This window comes from Augochlora pura, chromosome 4 (genome assembly GCF_028453695.1).
Source record: "Augochlora pura isolate Apur16 chromosome 4, APUR_v2.2.1, whole genome shotgun sequence".
In the NCBI taxonomy this organism is placed as follows: domain Eukaryota; kingdom Metazoa; phylum Arthropoda; class Insecta; order Hymenoptera; family Halictidae; genus Augochlora; species Augochlora pura.
In genome coordinates, this window is record NC_135775.1 from 14,889,543 (window position 1) to 14,915,267 (window position 25,725).

The window sequence follows — 25,725 nt, forward strand, 5'->3', positions numbered from 1 at the left end:
GGCCGATTAAAAGCAAACAACGTTTCCTGACTCCCGTCACCGTCTCGTTTCCTTGTGGCCGCCATTTTCGGCTAGGAGCACATCAGACACGTGTAGCTGTGCTTTGTGTGGGTGTATCATTTACGCGACCGCGAGCGAACGAGAGGCACGACGGGAGTCAAGAAGCGTAGAACAATCAAAGAGAACTAGTAAAGTGAAGTTGTAAGACAAAACACACTTCTACCGCCTGGCACGGATAGCGGTAATATTGTATAGTATAATAGTATAGCTTCTGACCACCACAAATTCGAAACAGTAGAAAGTAGAATAGTTTTAATAATTTATATAATGATTTTAATAATAATCTTAATCTTTAATAATTTTAATTTTTGTTCAGAGGATAATTTTAATGTTTCAATTGAAACTTGAGACGAAAATTTTGCATGACACTTATTAAATTTAAAAAATTAAGGAACAGTTCATTAATGTTTTCTATTGTTTACACGAGTATCTGTTGTTACATTGGTTAAGCAACGGTACGAAAATTTACCTCTGTAAAAGTCTATTAAAATGACTGCTTTAGAAGATGTTCTGTATCTTGAATATTGTTAACTATAAACAGTAAAAAATTATATGTCACAATGGCTAAATGATTATTTAACAACTCAGATGGTAAGAGAAATTTTTATAGATATTACGCGGATAGAAATGATCATTTAATTCGGTCGTGGAAGTGAAAGAGTCGAGAACATGGTTGGACAGTGCAACAGGACAGTAGAATAAGTAAATGTATTATCAGACATGCCTCGTATACGATAAATCACGAATTCTTTGCTAATGTATTTAATAAAAATCCACTTTTTTCAGTTATCTACGTTTTAGACTTGTTATTAATAAGAAGTAATAACTTGTAATTAATAAGTAAATACTTATTAATTTCCGCGTTGTAGGTGAATTATTTTTTCTACAAATAAAAAATAATAAAACGCAAAAATAGAAAGTTGACACACAAAAAAATATTATTAATAATATCATTCTAAGATTATTGTTATATAAGTGTTTTTAATCAGTGTAAACGTTTCAACTGCATACTTGTGAATTTTCTATACTATTCCTTTCGATTTTTGTGTTGAAAAATGAAAAAATGCTTCCGTTCTCAGAAAACAATACAAAAAGTTACTTTATTGTCTTCAACAGATTTATATTTTACACAGCTATAAAAATCATTTTATTACAAGTAGTACGTCGTAACTAGAGTATAATTCTATGGCATAATCTTACCTGATTCATTCCGCCTCGTAGTCGATCTCGTACAGGACACTTTATTAAATAGTCTGCAGTGATAAAATGAATCATTGACATTATTTCTACTGATGTATGGGATTGAACGGAAATTTTTCAATTTGATGAAACACTGAATGTGCTGCGGCATTGCTAATAACGCGGTTTTCGATACATAGATAAGAGCTCGGCCGAACTGAGTTGAGAAGCCAGCTCGCAAGAGTTTGTTAATTATCGCTAATTAATTTGACCGTACGGTGCTTATGCGTCTGCCGTTCCATTGTAACGTGTGGATGAGATAATGTCGCGTTTCCTGCGAATGTCATTCGTTATTGACAATTCGGCCGTAAGCCTCTAGAACACAGCAAATACAGACGGGACACGGTTTTCGATGTCTGTCGTCAGCCATTGGCTTCATTTAGTTAAAATTAAATAATATGCTCGAGTTTGCTGAACTAAATATAAAATTTGTGTTTCTTACATTAATTAAACAACGTTTTTTTAAATTATTGCCGAAGATTATGTGAAAATTATTCTTCATTTGGGGACACGACGACTTTAAATGTGTGCATGAGTGTGAGTGTGAGTATTAGAAAATGTTGAATATAATTGAACAAAATTTAATAATTTAACATAAAATTTAATATAAAGAAGTACGATAAACGCGATGAGAAATAATTGAACGTTAAATGTGATTTAGCAAAATTTAATTTCTAAGATTAATAAATGATAATTTATGAAAATCATTGTTTTTGAAATCTGAATGTATCGGTTAGTTAGACACAAAATAATTTTTTCATATGCAATAGTATATTTATTCAATCACGGATAAAACAGAACATGCAAAAAAATTGAAAAACAAACATTAAACTTGTGTAACTGTGTTGTGTTAGTTGTAACACATTTAATTTTGTATTATACCATCGTGTATCTGTAGTTTTCTAGTCGGTCATTCATCTGGATGTGTTGGTGGGGTCCGTAATAGGTTCTCGAACTGTAAAGTAAAATTAACTTGATAATACAAACTGAAACTCGCATTTTCACTGGGAAAATTCGTAAATGAATTTTAGTTAATGGCTGGAATTATTGTAAAAAGAATGTTTAACTATAATTAAATTAAACGAACTGAAAGAAGAAATTATTTGATTTCCCTGTAAACACTAACGAATTATTTAACAATGATAGAATATTTCAATATCGAGTTTTTTGAAGCTGTGACTTTATTAATACCTGGCAATTAACAAACATACAATTCTTAGACAGTTTTTCACTCTGAAAAGAAGAACCAAACTTAGATATACATTGTCCATTGTTACGTTGGAAATTGGATGTTCCAACAGAATTCGACCGAACAGTTTGTCGTCAAGATGGTTCTAATTGCATGTATCTATAGTTTCGTAACTTTAAAAGTCTTTGGCTGTCTGGAATGTTGCTACACCTTATCGTTATTCACACATTAAAGTACTACTTCGCATAAATTAGTAGAACACACTCGTTTCGTAGACGTATAAATTACAATGTGCTTAACACAGCTAGGAACTCGGATTGAAAACGCTACGATCGGTTACGGTGATCAGAATTAATCTACTTTTGATTATCGGCAAAGGTGGTTTTATTATAACTTTTACATCGTTCGGGTACTAACTATTTGTTACGCAATCGATAGCGAAGGCACAGTAAGCGTATTGCAACAGGCCGCAGTGGAACGCGCCACAAACGTCCTCAATTCTGTTAATTCGGTTAACTGTAAATGGAAACTTTAACAATATATTGTAGATTCGCAAACGTCCAAGTTGATTAATCTTAATTTAACTGAAAGCGATACAAAAGTCTGGCTAAACAACCGGCCGGGACACAAGAAGAACGTGGGGATCGGTTTCTGATTGAACTCCACGTCGACGGCCTCGAAATTCATCTTGGCGAGACACGACACTGTGAATCCTCAGGTTTCGCCCCAGTGATTCACACTGTTCCCTATGCACTTGTAATATTCACCGGGCTACGACTAACCTAATTTACGATCGCGTTTGGAATGTATTTGCTAGACCGTGGAATCGATTCAACCGTTGTTTGTCATTATTTCGGAACACCACTAATAACGCTAGCGCGCGATTCTGATGACTTCCTTCACTGGTACGCTTCAAACCACGTCGCATTGACTTAAATAAGTTGTTAGTCTTAAAATAAAATTCAAATACTCGCTCAAAACTGAGAATTTTCGAAACGTGTAAACTTTGAACTTTCAATTGATTAATTGCCTGACAAGCCTACGGACCTTTTTTGGTATTTAAATTTTCCAATTACGTCAAACTATTTGGAATTTGTTTGTCAGCAACATCCGAGTTTTCAAACAATACCAATTCTTTATTTTGCTTGCTCTGAGCGCTGGTGAATGAGTCTTCGAACTCTTTTAAACCTCGCCAAACCAATTTTTGAACTAATTTTTAGGCCACGTAAGAACAATTGTGCAACGTTACTTCCATTCTCCGCTAGTAATCAAATCTTTAAATCTATGTTAACCGAGCATCTGATTTTCTATTTGTCACTGATCTTTAAAATTTAAAACCATGTTTTGAGCCACGCAAAATGAATCGTGAACGAATATGAATGATTTTAATACCATGGTAGTATTCATACCATGAATCATCACCACTTCACTGGTGTTTACATTCCAAACGCTTTGAGCTACGTAATATGAATCACGTGTTCTTGATTCTTCACCAGTACTCGAGTCTTCAAACCATGTCGAACTGATTGGTCATCTCGCCCTCATTCCCCATTATTACTTCAGTTCCATAAACTATATCCATCTCAAAGCAGACCAACCATACTAGAACACCCTGTACGAACACACTGTCTTCAAACTACGTCGAACACGTCAAACCGAACGAATAAACTGGGATCCCGGCTCTTATTTCTTCAAACAGTGTCCCCGTTTAAATCCTTGATAAAATCCAATGAGATCCTCTACCATCAAAGTCTCCAAACCGTTTACACAAGCTGAGTCATCGCTCCACTTTTATCTTCGACTCGAACCGAACGTCGTCCCGGAAGACCCGGAATCCCAGCAGCTCCTCCAAATAATTTAGACCCTTTAAATCCTTCATTCGTTCCTCGTCCCGAAGCTCCGGCAAAAAAAGGGCTTCCTCCCAGGTTCGTGGAGCCCGCATCAACCACTTCCGAGCCCGTTTCTTTTACTCGCTGTCAGAGAAGCCGGCGTTCTCTTGGAGTTTGTCGGTGTCCTTGTTAGCGTCCCCGTTGCTGGAACTAGAGATCTTGCTGTAGCCATAGATCTGCGAGTTGCTCCTCTTACGGAAGTACCAGTTCACGACTATGTAGATCGGCGGCACGATCAGCAGCACTGCCAGGTTGATGGCGAAGAGGATCGACATCCTGTAGAACCACAGGGTCGACTGCATCATCCAGGCCAGGTCCTTCAGGACGCATTGGGAGTCCGCGTAGTTCGACAGCTCCGAGTCCGGATAGCATTCGGTGCACTCGCTGTCCGACGGTCCTGAACAGGTCAGGCAGTTGTAGTGACAAGGCGCACAGGCTGATCTTGTCTCGTCGTGGACGCCGTAGGTCTTGGCTGGACAATTGGCCAAACAACGGCCGTCATGCAGGTACCAAAACCGGTTGCACTCTGAAAAATTACATAGATTTTTGATGGTTCTCCGATTGCGACACCTCGGCAGGTCGTTTCTGACGTGTGTCACTGTTTTGTGTGCTGTTGTGGCGATCGTGTGTCTTCTGACTCGTGTAGCTTGGTTGGATGACATCTGCGAACTAGTTCTTGGACGGATTTCACTGTGTTTCTTTGCTCGATTTTAAGTTTTTTTTTCCCCTAAGAATTTATTCTCTTTCGCGTTCTGCTTCGTAACTGTGCTACTGATGTGGTATGTAAAAAAATGTTTCCGATATAAAATCGAGGATTTAGCGACTTCTTCATTTCTATATTACATCAGCAAAATGAGAAAGATTGTTGTAAATTTTCAGCGAACATTATTATGTATTGTCTCGTTTGTTCGCTTCGTGTTTCGCAAGAGCAGAAAGCATAGAATAAAACTCTAGTAACTCACGAATACGTAATAATGCACCGATGCATCGTGCCGTGTACATTCATTATAAAATTTTTCGAGTAGACTCTCTCACGTATCATTAAATTAAGTCTTTATTATGAAAACTTTCGCACAATTAATTATGCACCGTTACGAAACACGAGAAGCCATCAACTTTTCAATTAATCCATTATATCGCGTCTACTGCAGTTTTCAGGGTACGCGGGAATAATAGTTTTATTACTTCATATTAGTTAGAAAATAACTGTAAATAAATAATTGTAGAATAACAATTTGGAAGAAGCAATACATTTTTATAATGACTTGAGAAAACTGGAATCGCGTTCTAACAGTTTAAACGAATTAGAAACATTTTCTAATGTCCGCTTCTCTAAATATGAATTCAATTAGACTGTTGTGTGGTGATCTACGTGTCCCGAATTTGTCGACACAGTAAGCGTAGCAGAAATTTATTACGCTGCGCGAGCAGCTGTCGTAGCAGTGATTAGCAAAATCTGTGAAATTGTGTCGTTCCACGTAAGTATTCAATAATTACACGTTTCTCGAATGGCGCGCAAACTTTGCAGATTGTCCCGTGATACAGCGAGCTGGATATTCAAGTAATATCCGTGTCGAGATCAAGTTTGGGACGCTTCTCAGACACGAGGTATGTTTAGAGAACCTTTATGCAGTTAATGCAAATGATGGTAAACCTATGTTGAACACGGAACAATCGAGGATCCCGAATTACGGTTCGAATTAATTGTCATGGAAGATGGGAACGAGTAATTACTTGTAACTACAATTTCCGGCATTGTTTCGGTTTGAATCGAACACCGACGGAAAATTGAAAGAGCAATTCTACCGGTATCAAATTGTTTAGACTGTTGAATTTATGCATCTCCGGCATACTTGAACGCTCAGAAAACAATGAAATACGATCCAATCGAATGACCAATGCATTTCTCAATCAATTGTTTAAATCAATTTCTTGATTGGGTTTAACACCCGTAGCAAATTTTAAAAAACAGTGTCATCCATACTAATTACATAGACTGCTGGTTTGACGCACTTGTTGCATGTCTTTTGCTTGATAAATTGTTGATTCGTATTGTATATGCGCAGTATAAGTTGCGTGTTCGTTTCATTTGTGTGTTTATGTGTGCGTTGTCTTGTAAACAATGGATTTTAAACATAGTATACATAAAAAAACATAGTAATGTGTTACAAAATAAGTACTGCTTAAAACTAACTTACATATTCGCGTAAACAACACATAGAACTTAAGAATAAATAAATATAAATAAAAATATGTTCGCGGGAATTAGGCCTTGGTGAATTGCACTGATTCAATTATTCCTTATAATAGGCTGATGGACAATCGTGAGAGTGTCTCGTGTTTTGATTCGCCTAGCCCTAATACACGTCGGTCGCTTTTTGTAAGTAAACACAGAGATCTCAGTTTGCGTTATTTTATATAAAAAAAAAAAAACACAGAAAATACTAAGCGAGCAAGAACCAACTATGTAGAGTCAACCTTGCTGGCTACTATTTACAACCACTATGACACAACGAGTGCGACTACTGAGCATGCTGGATTGTAGAAAATGTACAAAAAGTATATCTCACGACCACCATAGCGTGATTCTACACCTCCGGATTTGCTAAAAGAGATTTGCTAAAAAATGATCCTGATTTTAGAAATAGAGGTTGGAGGATCAAAATTTAAGACAGATGTCACAAATGAGTCATGGGTCTTAAGTCAACCCTTTACATATGAAATTATATTAAAAATGATATGTAAAAATAATGTATCAGAATTATCATTTTCACCCGGTAGACGCCCCACGCTGCTTTATGGGACTTTCGGCGCGTGTACTGCCTCGCATTGTTATTTTTCCTGAATGCACTGGTTACGATTATTACACCTATAAATCATGGTACAACCGGCCGATTAGTAATTCTATATGCAACAATAAGTGGGAGAAAAGGAAAAACATTTTTTCATTTGAAGCTTTACGTTTCCGAGAAATATTAGGTTAGAAAAATAATACTACTAACTAAGAATCACACGGCGATTCTACTTCTTGTCATACTAGAAGCCAAGCGAACTTGACGAAATTACATACTCAATTTGCTTGAAAACAAAGCCTTTAATAAAAAGTGTTACTCTTTTTGTTCCGCTTGTTTTTGCATGTAGAATTACGGAACAACCGATTGTATCAAGATTTTTCGGTGTAACAATCGTGACATATAATTTTTACGTGTTCTTTTTAATCTTGTTTCTTAGCATAAAGGGTTGACTTGGGAGTCATAATTCCATTCAGTATAAGTTGGAATAAAAGAATCTGACTCTTTGACAATTTGGCGGTCCATTTTGTTAGCAGATCTATATTGATCCAGATGTATAGAATAACGCTGCGGTCGTCGCAATATATCATTTTCATACACCCTGTATATGGATTCATTATCATGCTTGATGGAACTGAATGCGTGTTGAGAAATGAAAATTTACGTGTTTACGTATCGATATATTTTCGAATTAATTATCCGGACGTACGAATTTGCTGAACAGGAGGAGTTTAATAATTACTGAAATAAAAATCATTCAAAGTATATTCGAGATACATTTAAAATATGTACACAAGTGATTCGAATCGTAGTATTTGTTAACATTCAAATGTAGTCAATTTATTTTACACATACATACTTGGAAAAGAATTCTCTGTTTGATAGACATAAATTTTGGATTTGCAAACAGCGTGCTGTGATTAAAACAAATTAACAAGTTCGTATGACATGTATGCTGTTAATTAAGCTTAATACATAAAGCAAGTATCGGAGCATACCGCAAAAAAAGCGATAGTGTTAACGATAATACAATCACTGGTTAAGCATATAGTGAATACATGTATTAAGTCGAAGCAATCTGAATTCAAGCAGGCAATTTGTGCACTTAATAAACAATATTTCAAAGAAACGAATACTTTCGAACGGTCAAATAGAATTTTCTGTGATGATGAATATTCGTTTATCAATTTTACTTAATTACAATTGACTATGATTTACAAACGATTTAATTTACTTCTTTAAGTACAGTTTCTATTTCTATCTAATAATTCTAAATAATTTCCGATAGATAAAATACCGATACTGACTGCAATAAATCTTTATGATACACACCATGAATGTTATTCACACTCGAACAAGAAGAATAGAATATCTCCAGCAAAATTTACAATACATAAAATACTGCAGAAATATATGAATAATAAATGAAAGAAATTATAAAATATTTTCAATCGCATACTTTCCGCGACAGAAGAATTAATTTCAAATATTCATCTCACATCGATATCGTCAAACGTTACTTAAATACGATGTCTGACAATAATCCGCTATTTGACGCAGCAAAGTATTCGCTTCGCCCATCCTCAAACAAGCCGTAAGCGTTTGAAACCATAAAAGAAAAACAAGTTAGAAATAAATCTACGCTACGCTATCTACTAAAAGTTAGTGTCTACAGCATACTGCCGATTGCGATTCAAAGAGCTTGACCCGAAAGCAACATACAGCGAGAGGATACAGTACGTAGGAGCATTACAGAACGATAGAGAAGTAAGACTCACCGTGCTGGTGAAGCGATCAGGGATAGGTCTTTGATTGTTTTATTGATTGGTTGTACGTGTGTGGTTGTGGATGTGGATGTGGTTGGTGATGGTAGATTGGTGATGGTGGTGGTTGACTTGGTCTGAGAAAATCCGCACCGCAACACGCCCACGAAGAGGCCCAAGTACCTAAACTCGTTTTCAGAACCTGCTATGGAGTAGAGGTATGAAGCGACACGTGACACTCCAGATGCACCGAGTAATCTTTCTTTCTTTCTTTCTCGCCACCGTCCCGGTCGCCGCGCCGCGGGCAATTCAATTTTGATCTTCTGGATAAACGGCGCCCGATGATCTTTCTTTCGTTTTCTCTTTCGTTTTCTCTTTTCTCTCTCCGTCCGCAGCCGAGTCTCTCTTTCACAAGGGAAACTCGATTTGTCGCGTCGGAAATTGCTGTGGATTTCTTTGTTTTTTTTTCTTTTCGTATTCCCCCTTCTCCATTCTGTTTTGGTTTCGACTTATTTTTGCGCACGTGACAGAGAGGGACTCTTCCGTCGATGGCCTCTGTGTTCCCCGTCGGTTTTATTGATTTTATTAAGCATTCCGGCAAACAGTCGAATAAACCCTCGGCTGTTCAGTGACTCGCAGATTCGGATGAACGGGATCCACCCGACACGCTTCGAGTGGAAAGTGTGGATCGACAGCGAATAATGCCGCGTAAAGAGTCGATGGGAATGAATTTACCGCGTTGCCGATCTTTCGTTCACGAATTTGGGTCGAGCACCTGCGAAACAGCATGTGTACTTTTCACCGTAAGTGCCGCGGGAATTCCCGTTCGGCTGTTATTGTAAAAATGGATCTTCCGTAGTTAACGCGGCTTGCTTCGTGTTTACTGTCACAGGTGAAAGGGTCATGAACTTTTTACAAGCTCCGGCGTCGCTCTAAGGCTTTCGTCTTCAGTGCATTGTTTAAACGGCGGACTCTTAAGCTGGCCGAATAAGAATCTTTGAAATGAACGCGCCGCTTCATTTGTATGGGACGTTGATCGTTTAACAACCCTTATCTTTCTTTCGACTCGAATTTATTAATCGATGAACGGATATTGTGTATTTCATGAATTGAAATAATTGAGAAATTTGTAGAAAGAGAACTCTTTAAGGGGAAACTGTTTAATTGTCATGAGAAAACAGTCTTGTTACTTTTACTACAGTGCTTTCATATTGGCGTTATAAATCTTTCAAAGCACTTTGATGACAATGAATTTAGGAACAGGATGAAATTTCAAAATGAGATCGTAATTCGACGGAAATCTGTGACTCCTTATGCACAATTTTGATTCACTTTTCTATAATGGAATTTTATAAGTATATGACTGGTACAAACATAACGGGTGAACAGTTTCTTAATTTACGATATACAGATGAAACATTCCTAGTATCGAGAATGATGATTTCGACAAAGTGGATGTTCTTCGAGAAAAGTTCAAGGGAATAGGAAAATATTCATACGAAACTTCAAATCGTAGGTACGTGGATATAAATTACAGGAAAGAACGAATTATAGCCGTTGAAACACTGTTAAAAACAAATTTGATAAAGAAGTGATGGAAGTATTCGAAACGAGATTTCGATTTCGAATTTTGTAGTGACTTTATAAAACGAACGATTGTGACATATTGCTACACACAATTTATACGTCATTTTGCAGAGCTATTAAAACAATGTTAGATTAATTATTTATAACTTTGTTATCGTACAAACCGTTAACGTAAATAGTATACCTCTAAGCTACCATCAACCACATTTTCTCTTTACTCAATCAGTTAGTTACTTACAAACACGTGTGTCAAAATTTCTAATCTATGTGCAAATAGGGTGCTCTAAAAATTTAGGCCGAACGCAGCTGCTTCACAATTCAAAACAAAATTACTAATCATACTTCTTTTGTTTTCACAATTTAAATGAACAATTAAATCTGTGGCATACTTTCTGATAAACTTGAATATTTCTCTAACACGAGTGGATGAAAATATTCAAATTACTAAGCAGGAAACTATAAAATAGGAAGTACATTTCGAAATATACTTATCTGCAGGAACCTGCTGCATCGAAAACACTATTGAAAACTGGAATATGAGGCTTTGATATCCAATTTCGTATGAAACATTGTAGTACAGAATTCATAGAAAAATAATTTTCACTCATCAGAAACCAGCTGCAACGGGACCTTCATTTTACGATCACCCTTCCAGTGCTGCTACATGTACACGCGTCTATTTGTTTCTAACAAATGGACAGGAATGAACGGAATAATTTATAGAATTGTGCGTTCACAATGCGTGCAGAACCACAAGCAAGGAGAACAGTAAATAACGCATTCACTTTGAAGCATCGCAATCTTATAAGAACAACGTGCACAACTCCGAGCCGAGTGACAAACATTCTTACAAAACGTTAATGAATTGCAAGCACGAAGGTAGAGAATTGTAATCGGTAAAATCGCTTGAAACTATTCGCAACAGTTAATTGCTTGATGGAAACGAACAGTGTTACCGCGGATCGTTTTATCTGGCGGCGATTAAAATTCGGAAACGGTCACCGGGGCCCAGGATTTCACGAGATAGAGCTATTAGCCGATGCTGTCCAACTATGCAAACTGTTAAGTATTTTCATTATTCAAATACAGGTGTTATGGGGCCTTGCTCAGAGTTCACGTGAAAATTCGCTGAATTATTCATGAGACGCGAGCAGAAAACTTTCCGTATACGGGAAAGTTAAATTAAAATCTATTCCTATGTTAACTTCTAACGGTGTAACTCCGCGTCGCGACCCCCTCACCCCCTTGTTTTCAAATCTTTCCAAATCCCGCCATTAGCATTTATCCCGCTATCCGGCTTCTTAACGGCACACACTTCGAACCTTTCCGGAAAATTATGCATCGCCGGACGATGCAGTCATGAATAACGTAGCGACTTCGCGAGAAGGTGTAACAGTTCTGGCAGAAAATATTGTTCACAGTTGCAGACGACGTGACCTGGCCCAATAAAACAAATGAAGAGAAACGAATTCGTATGTTTGTCGCACGGATAGACAATGCGATCGAATTGCAGGACTGTCAACGAAATTCGAATTGATATCACAGATGTACAAATGTTGCTATGTATTTGTGGAATATAAAATTGGTAATAAAATTTTACGCAATCTTAAAAGTTAGCGGATATCTTCTGTTTCAATATTTTTTGTTTTGGTATCTTCTCAGTTTCAGGTATGCTAATTTATATTATAATCATTAAAGATTCTTCATTGATTTGAATGTAAGGACTGTTCAATTTCAGAAATATGATCACTGGCCTTCTTTGACATCTGGTGGCTGATGTTAGAAAAAATGTAAAGGTGAACAATTGCATGATTTAATACAGGGCTTGGAATTATAGGCACGCAACATATGGATCGCGAGGTCTACGCCCAGCGAAGAGGCGTAGCCCTTGAGATAGTTATGTTGAGTGCCGTTAATTCCGAGCCCTGATTTAATGGGACGAATATAATGATAAGACATCATTTTTCAAGGTCATTTTAAGTCGAGTGTCTTGCAGTATTGTACTTTGATCCATTCCGTATTGTAGCTCATGAAAAACGAATTCATCCATATATAATATCGTGATATTTTTAGATAACTTTGAATATTATGAATTACATCTAAAAAATCGACAATGACCATGAAGAACACATGTTGTAACTTTTGTATTCATTTCATGAAATCATACAATCTTTCATGCACACATTTTTTTATATCATCAAGCATAACAAAGATATTATGTGTGTCGAAGATAAAATGAACAATCCATATAGTTACCAAAAAACAAAGATATAATATCCAGTGTAGCAGTTTCCTAAATCAGAAGAAATAAGACGTTTTCTTAGTGTAACTAAAATTATACATGCTGTTTCTCAAATTCCTAATATTTAATGTATAGTAAGTACTATTAAACACTCACAACATTTGTATTTTCATATTTTACTTCTTAACTGATTCTATCATCAAATAATTAATTGAAAATTGAACGATAATTGTTGTAGGATGATGCTGTTTTCAAAAAATTTTATAATCGAATCTTACTATTATTCAGGAACATCCGAACGCTTACAATTATATTATACAATTTGTATATTTAGACAAATTGTTCATCGAATGCCATATAAATATTTCGACTGTGTTTTGAGTTAATGCTTAGTGAATTATATGTTTTTAAAAAATAAACTATATAGCAAATTATGTAAAAATACTTATATCATTATTAGACGATATAAATAAAAATAAAGAAAAGAACCTAAAACTATGATAAATATTTTAAATATATTTCGACAAAGAGGAAGATAAAATCGAAAATAAGATGTTTAAAACATTTTTTACTCGATTTTTCAGCAGCTTTTTCAATATATATATCCTTATTAAAAATTATTTAATTTATGAAACTACGATATATGTACACAAATGCTGTGACGTGTTAAACAAAACTAAAGTTATACGATCTTACAGTGATCAGCACACATTTAAGCGCTTGGATACTTCTGCACTGCTATGTCTGACCATTGATAGGTTTTTCTACTGCCAGTATCAGTTCCATTCCTTCAAAGCGTAGATTGACACAATTTAATAGTAATTAATAATCTATCGTTGGATTTATTATAAATGATAAAACAAGCATACTTAATCAATCTCTAATATTTGATTCTCTTGACAACAAATTTTCGTTCAAAGGAAATCAATTCTATTTTCTACAATTATTAAGATGCTATACTTTAGCTTGCTCTAATAGGTGTACAAAAGTTTGATTAACATATAGAAAATTCTATTATAATTTTTAAAACAATTTTCGATATAAAAATGATCATTCTGATTAAAAATGAAAGGTAATCATTTCACAAAACTACATACAACATTTGAATACAATAATAGTTAACATACCAAAATTCACGTTTACCAGGTAATGTGCAATTCACGATACATACCTAGACAAAGATAAAAATCACATACTGATATAATGACAAAATAAAATTTCTACACGAAGATCCCTATGAAAATTACCAGATAGGTACTTCAAACAAATTAAACCAGTCTTAATTCAATCTTGCTCCAGAATGTGTTAAAACAAAGGTTAACAATTTAGTTAGTCGGATCAGCATCTGAACTAAAAGGTTACACTGCGGACTTCAGCGTTCCTGGTGAAAAGCGTCAAATCAAATAAATATTAACCCAAGAAAACCAATATTTTTAAAGAATCAATTTTGAGAGTTTTTCTAGAGAAACTGGTTTCGATGCTCGCTACGAGGAATCTCGTTAGCAGAAATACCAGGAAAATTCGTTTTTCCCGGCGACCGACAAAAACCATAATTCGTATGAACATAAAACTGCTCGAAGCCAAGCGGCCTGGATGGACCAAGCATGTGCAACCAGCAAATTCGTAAAAACTTGCCGGTCGACCGGATAGGCCGTCATCCACGTTCTAGATTGAGCGATCAGTCATGCGACAAATACGGCACGATTCGAAAACCACATGAATCCGCTAAACATGCAACCGAACGGGCACGGCATTTGCCATATCTACGTGAAATTCGACGTAGGCATGCTTTAGTGGCACGTACCTGTCTCCCCCGTACGAAATAGAAACCAGCGTTTAGCGTATCTGTGCGAGTTTATGTCTGTACATACACACGTGTGTGCCTGTGGTGCGTGTAAAGGCCCGAGTAATCTGACCGGGCGATGATTCGATTAGTTCTTGTACGAGCACGCGTGTCGTCGTGATCAATAACGTATGCCCGGCTGGCTTTTCTTGTTCAGGATATTTTTCCCCTTTTAATTCATCCATGATATACAAATTTCAATGTCGCATATAATGGTTCATAGTAGTTGCAATTACTTATACAATATCGTTATGTATATGTGTACATAAACGTACGTGGTATGCCCTGACACCTTACCCTCGGTAGTTTTCTTCCTCCTCGTCGCTACGACGTCTATCTCTCCTAATTGCGCGAAGGAGTCTCGTATGGAGGTGCCTTCTGCTTTTTACTTCTCCTTCTCTGTTTCTCTCGCGACGGGACCCGTCCACAATCGAGAAAAACGAGGCGCGAGGAAGAAGAAAACGGTGTTAAGGCGTGAACACGTCGGGCTAGTCGCACCTCGCAGCTCTCTTCTCTTTTCTTCTTTCCTCTCTCTCTCTCTTCCTTTCTCTCTTTCTTTCTCTCTCTCTTTCTCTCTTTCGTCTTTCAGAACTCTATAACTTAGGATATGTCGCCTTTCCAAGCATAGATACATTTTACATTACATACAAACATTTACAATAGATACATTAACAATATGGTGGACCGAGCCGCCGCTGGACATCGTCGAAACTCAGAATCGATGTACAATTTTTTGATTCGTGCGGTATCAATGAATTTCTTTTGTAGTTTTCAAGAAATTTCTATGGTATCGAGAATTTGAAAAGCTTTTAAGGGTTTGATTGCAACAGTAGATCGACTTCGAAGTACTTTTCAAATGTTTTCTATTTTTAATGTTAATTTTATCAATATTTTCCTTCATTTGTCAATGTTTTTCTGATCAGGAAATTCTGTAAAAGCTTCGTGACGTGTAGAAGAAATGTTATAGTCACATTTCAGTGGCACATGTGTTGCGTAAAACTGGATCCCATAAGAAATTAATACAAATTCGAACAGATGGAAGCCACTTAGAACAATTTGCTGTTTCAAAAAGAGAACAGAGTTTGTGCTATTTAAAGTCAAACAATGTTATTTACGACAGAATCTAATGAACACTAATGTGTCAAGAGCAAATGAATACTCCATGGAGTCTGTTGAATGCAAAGACGAGGGAGAGCCTTTCGACTTTATTAATACGGCACTACATTTACAGAATTATGCTTAATGCCTTTTGCGTGAGCGCATTCCCATCCTTTATTATCTATGAAACATAATTTCACGTTGGCGTATGAACAATCACGCGGAATGATTTAGTAGCATTATCCGCCATTAAACATCTGTATCATCTACGACGACAGAGATTTCATCCGAATGGAATCCTATCGTAATTTAAACGTCAAATATCGATCCTATCAAGTTATTGAGTACCGAATCACGATGCTAGTTCGTTGTTACATTTCCACGCGTTCAACGATTATAATTCACTTCGCGCGATGGCTATTAATACCGAGTTTATTTCATTCTGTTATCAGGCTGTTAAATATGGTAGTTTAATGTCTCATGGTCAAAATGGTTTCGATGCTACCTTATTGCCCTGGATCGAATAGGAAATTTATAAAGTAATTTCTTCGAATATTACGCTTAGAATAGAATGAAGGAAAATTATATATCTAAATTTCTAGGGAAAAATATACCGTTAATTTTGTAAACATTTATAGTAACTCCACAAAGATAGATCGTAAGAAAGTAGTAAAATTTAACCGAAACGATAAGACAGTCTCCATTTTACGCGTTAACATAGAAAAAACATTTTTTAAGATACGCTCCGATACAAAATTCCGACTGTCCAGCCGCGTCGTCCGACGTATTGTACATCTTGGAAGATACCTCACACCTGAACGAATTGTAACACATCCAAAATCTTGTTCTACGTAGTATTTATCCACGTTTACACCGTTCGTTCCCCACTTACTGGACTACCGACACCCCTCAGCGCTGATTAGAATAATTGACTCTTATCGTTAGAATCCAATATACACGTATGATCGGTGTGAGCACCTTCTGCGCAAAATTGACAATTTGGCTGGGCGGGGCATTTTTCTCATTGACACATCCCTTCCCATCCCCAGCCCCAACATCGCCCAAACTGCACTAATCTCTTTCCCCTTCACAAAAACCTGCATTATCCATTGAAACGGTCGCCTCTGCAAATTGGATCGCACCGTACAGTGGCGTCACGTGACAACCAAGTCGTCTAAAGTGAGGAGAGGCCTGCTCCGGCCCCGCCCATCCGCCAAGTTGCCATCTGTGCACAGCGCGCGTGAATAAATGTGTTACTTTCGTATTTGTTTCACTTTCTGTCTCGTTTCTTTCTAGATCAGCGACGATTCGAGACGCGATTGAAATTTATCTTTGATTTCTTCGACCGTGGCTCTATTGGCGTCGCGAGGAGTACCTCCCCGCCTTAGAGCTTCGCTTTCACGCGCAAAAATATGTCGAAGACCGGGGCGGAAGGCTCGGTTTCGATGCCGAGCACGGCTCCGTCGGCGCGCCCTTTCAAATTAGAAATTTAATCGAGCCTTCGGAAGCTTTTTCGGGGTGCTGCTTCGAACATACAACGAGACGAATTGTTTTTCTCGGGGCCTGAATTGTCGTCGAACGAACGGCTTCGTTATCACTTTCGACGCACTTGGCTACGGTCTTTCCAGGATTCGCCGGTATTCCTTCTCTCGGTTCTGGCAGTTTCGAAGCGACGAACGTTCTTTCGCGCTTCCTACGTGTATGTACATTTATTATACATTCATTCGCGAAGGTTTAACCTCCTTCAATTCGGAGCTTTTGGCTTGACCCTCGAATCGACTGGGTCACTTTTGACTCTTGTCGTCCACGCAATGTTATCTGCGCGCGCAGACTGTGGCTGTTTATGCAAACACTCATTCTTGTCAACAAGTTTATTGTTCATTTCAAATAAATAAAAAGTAATCTGTTCTAGATTGTATCGAACTTTGCATCTTATTTGATGTTAAAAATCTCGTTTCATTGTAAATGCATAAACGTCCACAGCACGTAAAGTATCGATCAATTGAAATTCCGAACTGAGACGAAAGCGACCAAATATCTTTTTTGACAGTCAGTTGGAGGGTTGAAGAGTTGTTATAACATTTTTCTTGGCGAAAAGAAACTGAACGAATGTCAGAGGAAAAATATGAGTATTCGTTCGACTGAACAGAAACGAAATTAACAGCTGCTAGGAGATTATAGAAAGTTAGATGTGAACGCATACGCAGGTGCATAAAAGTGTGTCAATGGAAGTGTCGAGTGGAACGTTTTTCCTTCTTAAATCGTGTACAACAATCATTTTTGTAATTATTATAGCTGCTTGATGATTTCTATCGACACTATGCACAAACTTCCAAATCACGCGCGACGTACAAAAATATTCAATTGGAAGCGAAACAAGATATTTAAGAAAGTGCAATTAATTCCAATTTTTCGTAATTTCTTTAACCCTTTGACTGCAGCGTACTCTCGGGTAGAACCATAAATACAGACGAGTTCGATGTCGCTGCGACATCATAAAGAAACAAATTCGATATTAATAATGAATAGACGCAATGTTTATCGAGATGATAAGTTGGTGCAACGGCAAGGTGTTGCAGCCCATAAAATCTAAAGGGCTCATATTTACGTTTATATATATATGTATGTACGTTTTTTTGTAGTCAAAGGGTTAATGCTACAATGACCGTAATGCGATTTTAACGTTTCGAATATATTAGTAACATTTATCCTGTATCATTACAACAATTATCTCCTAAATTTCGTTACTGCAAAAATAGTTTCCGCATAAAAATTTATGTATCAATCTTCTAGCTGACCATTAAGTTAGTGTTCTCTAAAACTGCGTGCTAATTAGAAAATTACTGTTATTTACACAGTCAAAATTTCACTAACCGTATCGTGTCGATCGACGTTAATAAAACGTCATAAATGGTCTTCTTCGTGAAAAATGCTGAAGAACAACGCATTCCTGATTTCGGATATTGTCAAAGGATCCTGACTCTCGTGTACGCCTAATTTTTCAACCAGCCAACTCTGAAAACTGCATAATCATCGACAATCAAGAAGCGTTTGTCATGCCGCTCTTATCTCGTCGAACGACTGTCGTAAGAAGATATTCTAATCAAGAATTACTGGCGTTTTCGTACATTTGAATAATCTGTTTTCCTATCTTAAGTGACAGACACGAAGATTGACTAAACTTCTCTTGGCATTCGTTGATCACGGTTCGTTCCGCACCGTAACAACGCGCGCGCGCGCACATGGCTAATAAAACCGCTCTGGAGCTGTATTTCCGTAGTATTCTATATAAGAAACCGACGAAACGAAATCAGTCGAGCGAAAACTAACGTCTGTCACGATGGACACGTTGACACCAAAGTCCACGCTCTTATGCACATCACGTATGGCTCTCCGAAGTCTAAATACGGAAGTCTAGAACGATCGATAAATTAAAAGCTAAATGTACAATAAGCGGCTCTGTATTCTAGTAATCGAAATCAACGCGCAAGGTAGACGATAGTACTCGATTAGATCACCTGTTTCTAAGTAGTGTCTATTCGCTCGCGTGTCAGAGCTAAAACGAACGTAACAACTGCTTGCGAAGCGTTAACTATTAAATATAGAGCATCCGAAGTGGTCCAATGAAAAACAATGTCTCCCGACAAACAAAGAATTAATAATATTCAGCATAATGGTAATCAGTTCAACAACGAAACTCCGATGAAACTAAAAAACGTAACTTAGCTACTGAATCTGATTCGTTTAGCTGTACGAATTAGTTCAGCATTTTGAAGATACACATGGAAGATTTCCAAGTGCACTATTGAATCTTGTACCGCTATAATCACAGCAATCCAATGGAAATGTTATCCGTGACTTTGAATCACAGGTAAACGTAATAATTAGAATTTCAGACGCGACGCTGTTTGTTAGAGAGGGAGAAATTGCTTTTGCGACGGCACTTTTGGGACATCTTGTACACGGAGAAGGTTGCTCGGCCACTCTGATTAACTCGTGCACGAACCCCCTCGTAAACGAATGCTGTGCGAGTATCGCGAACGTATGGAATCCAGGGCGCAGCGTGAATTCCAAGGAACTGTTTGTGCGTATGGTAATCAGGTAATCGTTAATCAATTTCTCGTAAGTACGTTTCCACGGTTCACGTCGCGCACCGAAGCATCCGCGGTTCACTAAAAATTGTCTAACTACGAACATATAGCAACTGGAAACTAGAGATAGAATAACAATTATTAATTATAGTACAGCGTAGTCCCATCGTTAGCATCGATCCACTGTCGATGCAACGATCACGCTGTCCCGTTCGCAAACTGTAACATATCAATCTTGAAAAATTATCGTGCCGGTTTCTACATTTCATTCAACTTTATGTCGCCGCGATAGCGATTCTCGTATTCCCTGCTATGGAGAAGGACTTTGCCAATACGGTTTCCGAGGATATAACGTAACGGTGTGATTCTCGATTTCACCTTTGTGCACGGTTCAGGCTGTTGCATTGATATCTGCGCCGGTGATTCGGAAAATTGCCTGAATACCTTCTAGTTTTGTAACAGTGGATATTTCGTGCATCGAACTTTAAGCGATTTTTATTGAACAACAATGTTTCTGCTAAACAGTTTCTCGTTATTTTAAGCACGTGGTTCTGCGTTTGTCTAATCTCTTCCTTCAGGAATAAGATATTTAAACACGAAGAATGTTTACAAGAATTTACACATTTTTTTAGAATTCAAAGTGTTGTCTCTATGTTCTTTTCATATTTGTTTTTAAGGACTGGAGAAATCTAAGTTTCTATGAGAGAGAATGCAATAATTGTTTTCGTTACAGTGCAACGTAACTTTTAGTACCGCTATTATTTTTGTAAACAACAGATTTTAGTAGTCTGTAGTCTATTTTATTTATTACCTTTCGATCTCTTGAGTAACTTGGCGTGCTCTTATTAATCATCTTTCCGTAACAACATTTGCACACTTTAATGTACACTTGCTGTAAACCACGAACAATCATAAATACCAAATAATGTTTTCTGTTATTCGATAGAAAAGAAATTAAATTTTATCATCAATTGTTCAAGCGAACTTTTTGTTAAGTTCTGCAAAATTTTTTAAACTAGAATAATTTCACCGCATCGCTTGAAAAATCAAATATTCCCGAGATCGGTAACGACAGAAGAGAACAAGCTTACCCGTTTCAGGAACGAAGTTTCTGCAACAGGATCGCCAGAGTATCGAAATGCGACGGTTGAAATTAGCCTAAAATTGTTTGCACCAAAATATCAATGAAACGCAGAGGTGCACTTTTCGCGGAAAACCAGCCCAAACGATGCACGATGGTTGAAACGTCGGGCTGTGGAACGGGGTGGGTTGGAATGACATCGGTAGCAAGCGGTCTCGTTAGCCGGCCGGACGGCACGAATCGAAACGATGGAAAGCAACGCTTGAATTTAATGTAGAAGCATCCGCACGTTGAAAATGATATGTGCTTGATAACATAGCCGATCGAGCCGCGGTGAATGGGCCGCGTTGCGCTGGAACGACGATAACGCGTTGTTTCCAGCCGTGCTCGTCGCCCATCATCGGCCGATCTTATTGCGCAGCCTTCGGTTAAAATGATATGACGTTCTGCGATAGAATAACAAACGCGGGCAACAAATAGTCGACGAGCCAACGATAACAGTCGCGGCTCGTCTTCCGGAGCGGATTATTGGCTATAGGGGAAATCACATTGGCTGATCCGCGGCGCAGCCCCTGTTCTGGGAACGGAGGGAAGGACGATCGTTTCGCCATGGGAAAAACTTCGAGGAAGCATTTGTTAACAGTGATAGTATGCCGAGAAAAGGGTCGTCGATTTGTTCGTCGTCGTGTGGACATCCTAATCACGTTAAATCTACCGTAACAGTGGAAATAACCGATCTTAGAGTTACTAAATTGTAGATTGTTTAAAAAAAAAATGGTTGATTTAATTCCTTACAAATTATTTCAAAGAAGCTAGAGATTATATAAAAGTTCTATCACCATTGTAATAAAAGTGGTGCTAGAACTAAATATAAGGCCATTATATGATTACTAAGGCTAATTGCTAGACAGCGGATTTTACGCACTTACAAGAAAAATGAATAGCTCAAATGTGGAAATAGTTAAAGAATTGAATATAGTTGAAGAAATTGAAAATAGTTGAAAATAATCAAAGTTGTAAGTTAAAATAGTTAGAGAATTTTTAGAGACTGTTAAATTATTCTCAATTTACTAAATCGATTATCAGAGTAAACACATTTTTATTCGACTTTTGTTTGTTGTAATCGAGGTAGACAATATTTATTTTGCACAAGGATCCGCCGTCTATTCGTTATTTAAATACAATAAAGAGATCTTTCTACTACTACAAAACAACACACATCACTTGTTTAAAGTTTGGTAGCTTTCCTGTTGATAAAGGTTCTTCTATAAACTTTATTATAATTTTATAGACTGCGGACTATTTTGTAAAATAAAAATTGTCTGCACTGGTTATAAGAAAGTATAATGGTACCTCGGTTATCCGAACTAATCAAGAGGCGCATAGTGCTAAACTAAATCTTTATTACAATAAATCATATAGTAAGGATTGTCTTTGATCAAACAGTATACGTCTGAAGTGTATTTAATGCTATAGAACCCTGGCAGCAGAGGTTCGTATAATCGAGGTTCAACTATTGTTTCCACCTTTAATAATTTTAGTACGTCGACAGTATCGTATCGATATTCTTAAATCCTTTGTACTGCTGTAATGCTTTGTTTAGTAGCAAAATCCAGTCTAGCAATTAACACATTGTGTATCTTCATGCAACACAACAAGTTAAGTAAATCAAAAATGAAAGACAAAAATTAAATGGAAACACGAATCTCTAATAATTTGATGATGTTTGTAACGCCCAAATTCCCAAAAGTCATCAAAGTTTCGCAGTTATGTCGCAAATAAATAAATAATTCTCGACCGATTAAATAGAGCTAAGAAAATACTAGTATACAACGAAAAGAAAACACAACCATTTGCTTTCTTGCAACATAATTTTTTTCTCTAGCGCAATTACAAGTTCGATCGAAGTTTCGCGTCGAATTAAAACACGGCGAAGACGGCAACGGGGAAATAATTGAAATTGTAGACGTCGAAACGACTTGTTTGTTTCTAATTAGCTCGCTCGGAACAAATCCCGAGCCAGTGGTTTGGAACAGTGTCGTCTTGCCTCGAGGATAACTCATTATTGCACTGGTATTATTGCTTGCGTGAAACGCTACACCGACGGCTGTCCGTCGAGGTATCGATCGACGACACTCGCCCCAAAGATCGCTTGATGGAGAAATTAAGATATATGGGAAGCAGGCGCGAGAAGGGCAAAAGCGTTGTTTCGCAGGAAGCAGGATATCGGAGACCTCGTAAGACGTGCTTGTTGATCACAGACAACGATAAAACGTAACAAGTATGGTCCAGTGTCACGCGATCCGTGCGTTTCAACGTAAACCGCGGAAATCGGGTCGATTTCCGTAGCTGACAAGGAAGACCATTGATTTTCTAAATGACTACGGTTTCCCCCCCACCGATCCTCGTTCATGATTCCGACACGTTCTTCGATCCTCCGATCGTTCTCGCGAAGGAATATCGGTTCACCGATGGTTTTCGTATCGATCGAAACTCGATCCGCGACGGATCACCGCTGACAGAGCTGAATTTGATTAATTAAAACATCGAAGCACCAACGCAAATCAATTTTCGTGTCCCACGCGACGATTCGGATCTTAATCAAAGCAAGGGCAATTAAACTTTGCCGCTGTTCGATCCTCTTCAAGGACAGACGTCATTAGCGTTCTCCATTCGATTGTTCTTTGTGGTCGGCCGCCAATGATATCAATTAACAACCGGCTGGCCTGGTTCTCTATTTTGCCGCGCACCCTCGCGAGCGGCCATTAAAAATCGTTGTTCTTACGGGTCGCATGCCGCGTCCTTTTTTTCCTCGAAATATTAAAATCAATTGTCGGACGTGCCATTTGCCGCGTTCATTATTTCATTAATTGATTACCTCCTCGTATTTCCGTTTATCTTTTATCATTCTTATTCGATGCTTCCGCGCTTGAGCATCGTTTTGCGATACAAAAATAGTTTCTCCGGGCTGAATAGTTGTTCACAGCTCTATCAAATTTCCTTTTTCAATTATTTCGAGCAAAAACAATTCTAAAATATTGTTACGAATTATTAATAAATCGTTTCTGGTAGAAACGATTGTCACAGATTCTATTTCAGGGAGTATCAGTTTTGATAGATTTAATTTTTTAAATATTGATTGTAAAAATAATTCTAGGAAGGCTAGGACAAATACATAAGGGCGAGACTAAATATTTATATAATCAAGCTAACGGATTGAAGTTTAGAATAGCGGAGATTCCCATGAGAAACGCGAAGATAAAGATAAATGAGATTCATGGCTAATCATAGAGCTTCGAATATGTCAAATGATTGTTGTTAAGTAAAAGTTCTCAGGAAAGCAATCTATTTAACTCCTTGCGCTACGATTTTTTTATCAGTTACGTTAATCAGCATTTCTTCGTCCTTAATAATGTCCTTGATACTACGAAACAATTTTTGTTCTTTTTATCTTTTCTTTTATTTTCAGTCCTAGATTTTGATAATAGAAAAATTCGGTCATCTTTCGACTTAAAACAAATTAATAACATTCGTATTTAGTAAACCATATGATGAAATCATTATGTATCTGACAGTGTATGAAGTTAAAAAAAAAATGATGCAAAAATTTCTTAAAATAAAATCATTTTGTTAAGTATTCGTTCGAGTATTATTTTTTTTGTCGTATTTGAGATAGAAAAAGAAGACAATTGGTTATTTGAAATTGCTATTAATTAAATCAAATTTCATAGATAAATTATGTTTCGAAATCGAAGATTCTAAATGGAAAATATGAATAACATTCAAATTCCGTAAATTATATATGTCACGAACCCGATTTATTGCTAAATTGAAACAAAATTCGATTTTTCTGTTATTCAGTCATGTATAAGAACATTAATAAGTAATGAAGTTAGCATACAAAGAATGTCTCGTTGAATCGAATGCTTGGCATTGTGACGAAATTCAGCGTAATTTACAAGGTTGTTAACAATTCTACTGCCACGTCGGTCAATTCTCAATGAAGTTGCGAAATTATTTTTTATCGCGATATATTGAATAAGCTGAATGTTATCAAAACTTTTAAAACACAAAACAGTTAAACATTTTATTTCTATGGTAAATTGTTCTTTCTAATTTCGGTTTCATTAACTAATTTTGATAATGTAGGAATTTTTGAGATCAATATTCGGAACTTGGCGCGTTGAATAAAACATGACAAAGAAAAGAAGAAATTTAGAAACGTCAATTTATAATTATTATTTTACCAAAATTATTGAAAGAGAAAGCTGTTACTCTATTTCTCGCGATGCAAACAGGCTAACCGCAAAGACCTAAGCTGTGAAAAAAATCGTTAAGCGCGAAGGATAAAATATGTTTATCCGCTTTGCGAATGGCAAAGGCTGCAGGCAAATTGATAGAGCTTGAAGACAGCTGGTTACAGGAACAACCTGTTCCCTTATTCCGGACTTATGTTTTCGTTTAGGAGCCGATCGGTTTGAACGGGCTCTTCCATTGGTTCGGGTCCAGAGGCCACTTGGACAGGAGAGGATGTCTGTCGTTGCCCCGTGGTAACTTTGTGGTGGCCGAGATAAAGCCGGTCAGTTCGAGGAACATAAACGATGCCCCTTGTGAATGAATTGGGTTACTCCGTTCCTTTGACGGTCGGCTAGCCAAATATTTCGTGCCTTTTATACAGGGCTCGTGCCCACTCCGCCATTTAAATTCTGAGGACCCTTTAGCTCCACGCTGCCCCCTTCATTGCGCCTCCTTGTCGATTCAGGCTTGCTTAAAGGCTAATGTTTTTCTTCCGAAGGCAGCTACTTTGCTTGGCGGAGGGTACTGGTAAATGCTCCGATTCACTGGATTCTT

The 25,725-nt window shown here is 37.3% G+C and overlaps 1 protein-coding gene across 2 annotated transcripts in view; it reads right to left on the minus strand.

Moving 5' to 3' along the window:
- Nucleotides 1-2,057: 2,057 nt before the first annotated feature.
- The window catches only part of LOC144469570 (furin-like protease 1), an 81,200-nt gene continuing 57,532 nt past the window's right edge, over nucleotides 2,058-25,725 (minus strand). Inside the window, exon 10 of one of the 2 annotated variants that reach the window (XM_078179996.1) lies at nucleotides 2,058-2,254. In XM_078179996.1, the coding sequence (XP_078036122.1) occupies nucleotides 2,214-2,254 (41 nt within the window). In that variant the 3' untranslated portion in view covers nucleotides 2,058-2,213. Of the gene's footprint in view, nucleotides 2,255-2,457; nucleotides 4,904-25,725 lie in introns of those variants that run through there. The other variant, XM_078179997.1, reaches the window with a different exon arrangement.